Genomic DNA, 5,334 nt, shown 5'->3' on the forward strand with positions numbered 1-5,334 from the left:
CACGGTGTGGTGAAGCCAGTATAATATGTTTCACCACACCACGAAGCTATAATAAATAATAAGATGTTAAAATCATCTAGCAAAGGTATAGTGTCTCTAGTTTATCTGTGTTGTCATTTTGGTAGAAGTTATTATGAAACAAGTGTAATGGCCGATTCTATGGTAATGGTAAATTTGAGTAAGTCAAATCTTTGGTGTTGGCCATTACAGTTCAAATCTAGTTTCATAGTGTCTCTAGTTGTTAGAATTTACCCCAGCAGGAGAAACGTAATATATTGAATATTAGTATTGTAAATTCTTCAGGTTCGTCTGGGTCCTCTGTCTAAGCGCCAAGCGGCCGACCCCGGACCTGCCTCTGCTGAGACCGCTGGATACATCCCAGGGGTCGGTCTGAGGAGCCCTGGTCAGTCCCGAGTCTGGACCAGCGCCATGTTGAAAACCTACGCTGTGGTGACAATCGTCCTGATTTGCTGTCTGCTGGGAGTTACCACCTTTCTGGGTAAATAAATGAGCAATGTATTATTTTAAAAAATTGTTAGTAGAAAATGATTAAAAACTGAACCTTCATTAATTGTAATTGTCTGTCCTCTTTCCTACATTATTCGGTGTTCTCGTCCATTTACACAGCTATGAAGTTGGAGGAAAATGAGAAAGCTGTGAACAACGTTGCAGCCAGTGTGACACATCTGACCAAGTCAGGGCTTGAGAGGGAGAAGATACTCCAACGTCTGGAGAAGCTGGAGGACAACATGAAGAACAAACAAGACAAACCGGAGAAAGAGCGTGCTCCGATACGCCTACCAGGTATAGTAAGGTTTCAGTATATGGTGACGAGTGGTTTTATTATTCATTAGTCACGTCTCCATTCTAGATCTTCTGCCAAATGCATCATTCCCTTTGTCGGTAAAGTACAAATTATTGACTTACTAATAACTCCTAACACAAAACTCAAGGAATTAAAAAAATATATTTGTCCAACAAAAACTAGCCCTTGACAAGATTTAAAGACTTCGTGTTAAGTATGATTAAGATGATGAAACAGGTGCATGTATCAGACAGAACCAGCCAACTTATTCAAAAGGAGCTAAGCCAACACGGAAGTGTGGACTACGATTGTACCTTAAAAAATCTTGAAAGTAGCTATTCCATCAATTAGGCAGTTCAAAGTTTTGGATTTTGATACTTTTTTAAGGTCAAGTCGATCACTTCAAGATTAGAGAAAAAAAAGAATTGCAAAGACAATAATTTTGTGTAGACTACAGTGGCCTGTGGTATAAGTGACATGCCTCTAAAGACCAGACATTTCCTGTTTTAGCGACCTGTCCAAACGGTTACAAGAAGTATCGCGAAGTCTGCTACAAAGCCTTTGACGTCAAGAAGACCTTCTCCAAATCGTCTGAGACCTGTCGGGCTGACGGAGGCACCCTCGCCATGCCCCGCGACGCCGGTATCCACGACTTCCTCGTCTCCCTGCAGAAACCGGTATGTAGGTTCTGCGGCTTTTGGATCGGCTTACATGATAAGCGACAAGACGGCAAGTGGGAGTGGATAGACGGCACCGCTCTGGGGACAGGCTACAACCGGTGGGCGTTCGGTGAACCCAACAACTATGAGGGGAATGAGTACTGCGCTTCGCACTGGGTAACGTCAACGGCCCGTTGGTATGATGACCCTTGTGACAGAAACCACCGTTTTATCTGCCAAGTCCTGCCGTCAGGTTCGTATCATTTCACAAACTGGCGTGATATTTCATGAATAATGCAGGCATGTCGAGTTAAAAGATACAAGTACTGAGCATAGAAACTTTTTTAATTAAATGTTTTTTTTCGAAGTACTATCAGTCCGTAGCTAGTAGCATTGACTTGTCAAAATCAATACTAGTAATATGTACATGATTATAAATCGTGGGAACATGCATGTAGGATAAGATCATCCAACAATGATACAGAATGGCAAATGAGACGTAAATGCTAATTCATAATGCAGAAATAAAGTAAGCAGACAGGAATAGAGAAAATACTGAGAACAGCCCTTTGCTAATCACAAATCTTTTATTCATCTTCCCTTCAGCTGCTCCAGGCAAGTAACCGGAAGCCCATGTATGGGAAGCGGCCCCGGCTACAGTCGTGAAACGTGGGTCCCGACATCCGGGTGTGGAGACGACTTAGAAGTGACGTAGGCGTCACATGTAGAAACAGCCTACATTCTAGGCTGAGGCAGGTTTAATTCCACGGACAGCGCCACTGCGCTAGTCTGCTTACGTATCTAAGGTTTTAATGTCTTGAGATGACATAAGAGTTCACAATTTTTGCACTGTTTTAGTTTTTGCCTTTAAATGTTTTGTGATGACAAAAAAATACATGTAACAACAGTGACCGGAGCAGTAACTAAAGAAGATACAGCGTTAGTTCGCCTTGCATTCATGAGATCGACGATTAATAACAATGTCTTCTAGAATGATTTCATTTTTCAGCGGTTTTGCCAAGTGCAGTACCATATAGGGTTAGTTGTGGAGGACAAGATACGAGGGGTCAATATATGGAATCCATGTATAAACGTAGAATTGGTGAAAATGCTCTGTATACAAGTTGCAACACGTATCATGGAAAAATGACACCGTGGGTAAAGTTGACCTGTGTACCATCTGGATTTTCGCTCCGGAACGCTCGAAAAAATCACATTTAAATTTTTTCGAGAATTACGGAGCGAAAATCCGGATAGTAACCCAGGCTACTGTAAAGTACCATGGCAGAGGGACTTCATTGCGTTATCATCATGGTGCATCTAACACGAGAAAGAAATAAACATGACCTTTCACATTTACTACGGCATTGTGCACTCAATTGGTCTGTATAGGTGACGCTAGTGGCACTGGGAACATGATTGTTTGGTACGGATGTGAGGGATGTGATTGACTTATTAAAGCCTCTGAACAGCTCCCTTTTAAGTTGGATTTTTTTCCTTCCCCACATATTTTTCTCTACTGATTTAATTCATGTAACGCTTTGTAAACGTCAGAACCAGACAATCATTGTGGGTATGACTGAGAAAAACAAGTAGAGTTGAACGTTTGACACGCTACGTTTCGGGTAAACAAGCTGGTTGTGAGAAGACGACCGCCTGCCTGCGATGGAAGAAAACGTCTCCAACGAGGCCTGCAGGGTCTTCAGCTCCTGCAACGATCTCGGAGATTCCAGCAATGACTACGAGGAGGCCTGCACGGTCTCTCCGCCGAAGATGCCGGCTACGAAGATAGGGAGGGCTTCTGGCCTGAACCCAGCACCGGGAACGTCAGACGTTTCAGGAGAGCCAGGTAAGGTTCTCTGCAGTTTTAAAGTAATCCAGAATCAAAGAGTATTTAATACGTACAGATCCCAGGGACGCCAAGAGGTCAAGCCTGCATAATAATAAAACAATGCATTGATTTTGTCGACTCTAATATAATAGTGCAGCACGTTAGAAATCTGTCCCAATTGGTCTACGGTTTCCTCGCGTTTTGATCTGTATTTTGCGTTTCTCTGTTCGTCTCAGTATTTCCCTAAGATACTGACTACATTCTTCAGGTTCGTTCGGGTCTAAGTCTAACGACAAGCGCCAAGCCGCCGACCCCAGACCTGCCTCTGCCGAGACCGCTGGGTACATGAAGATGTCGGTTAGGAGGATAGGGAAGGCTCCTGACCCGAACCCCGCACCAAGTATGTCAGGCGTTTCAGGAGAGCCAGGTAAGGTTCTCTGTATTGTCAAAATAATCCAAAAGGAGGGGAGAATTATTACAGGTCCGAGAGACGGTAAGAGATTAAGTCTGCATGATATAAAACAAGGCAGTAATTTTGTCGATTTTCCTATTCCATAAGCGATACTAAATCATCAGATCAATACATGACCATATTGAATGAATGAAACCTTTATTGTACGTTTGTGCTCTAACAAGCTAGTAAGTACAAGTCACGAATAAACAGGGGAAAAGAATACGCACGGCAATAACACTTAAACTATACATACTAATGTGGTCTGCTATTTACAGGTTCAAGTTCTTCTCGCTTATTTAGGCAGTTATAGATGTAAGAACAGATTGGGCTCATGATACATTGTTATATTTTGTAACTAATATATTGCATCGACAGTAGTTCGTAGTAAGGGTTGTAAGATAGTTTAGGTTTACTGTATAGTTGTCTTACTGCCACATATTGTATCATGTACGATTGTCAAGCAATAAAGTTCATTCATTCATTAATATTCATTCATACAACAGTGCTACGTGTGAGAAATCTGCCAGGATTGCTCCTCGTTTCTGTTCGTCTCAGTATTTCTCTGTTCAAACCCAGCAAGATACTGTACATCCTTTAGGTTCGTCCAAGCCTAACGACAAGCGCCAAGCCGCTGACCCCGGACCTGCCTCTGCTGAGACCGCTGGGTACATCCCAGGGGTCGGTATGAGGAGCCCTGGTCAGTCCCGAGTCTGGACCAGCGTCATGTTGAAAACCTACGCTGTGGTGACAATGGCACTGATCTGCTGTTTGCTGGGAGTTACCATCTTTCTGGGTAAATAAGCAATAGTTTTTTTTTAAATTCATCGGTACAGAATAATTGATACTAATCCGAAAGGGTCTTTACTAATTACCTATATGGGGCTAGCTCCTTGGTGGTGATTAGTGTAGATCCTATTGGTTAAACATTATTATCAGTCCCTGTGCCTTTTTACAGCTGTGACAGTGTCAGACCTGAAGCTTGCATTCAACAAGCTCGACCAGAAAACAACTGATGATCTGAAGGGCCTGAAGCTGTCAGTCAGCAAGCTCGACCAGAAGACAGCTGATGATCTGTCGGGCCTGAAGCTTGCATTAAACAATTGCAAGCTCGACAAGAAGACAACTGATGATCTGTCGGATCTGAAGCTGTCGGTCAGCAAGCTGTATATGAAGACAGCCGGGGTTCAGGCAAACCTCTCTGGATGGATTCATCGCCAGCAGGTAAGAAGAAATTCTTCTCGTGAAAACATTCCAAAACATAGACAAACGCAGTTACGCAACTTGGAGGGTTAGAAAAAGGGTTAGCAAGTTTCACAGTCAATCCCAAGTCATCAAATAACATATTACCGCTGGTGTGGTGACTGACTTATCACAGTCAATTAAGTAACGCAGATCTTACAAAGAAATATCCATCTCCGATCTCGAACCATAATTGTAAAGCAGGACGATTGATTTACAGGCAGTGACAAAGGAAGTGCCGGGACGGCTGGAGGAAAATGAGAAAGATGTGAACAACGTCGCAAAACCGACCAAGTCAGAGCTGGAGAAAGAGAAGATACTGCAACATCTGGAGGAGCTGGAGGAC

At 43.0% G+C, this 5,334-nt stretch overlaps 1 protein-coding gene across 1 annotated transcript in view; it reads left to right on the forward strand.

Moving 5' to 3' along the window:
- Positions 1-3,129: 3,129 nt before the first annotated feature.
- LOC109484332 (C-type lectin domain family 4 member M-like) overlaps positions 3,130-5,334 on the forward strand; it is a 3,242-nt gene continuing 1,037 nt past the window's right edge. Inside the window, exons 1-4 of the mRNA XM_019787587.1 lie at positions 3,130-3,313; positions 3,564-3,722; positions 4,348-4,446; positions 4,705-4,970. Of these exons, the coding sequence (XP_019643146.1) occupies positions 3,130-3,313; positions 3,564-3,722; positions 4,348-4,446; positions 4,705-4,970 (708 nt within the window). The remainder of the gene's footprint in view (positions 3,314-3,563; positions 3,723-4,347; positions 4,447-4,704; positions 4,971-5,334) is intronic.

Source organism: Branchiostoma belcheri, unplaced genomic scaffold, assembly GCF_001625305.1.
Source record: "Branchiostoma belcheri isolate BF01 breed outbred unplaced genomic scaffold, Haploidv18h27 scaffold7, whole genome shotgun sequence".
NCBI lineage: Eukaryota > Metazoa > Chordata > Leptocardii > Amphioxiformes > Branchiostomatidae > Branchiostoma > Branchiostoma belcheri.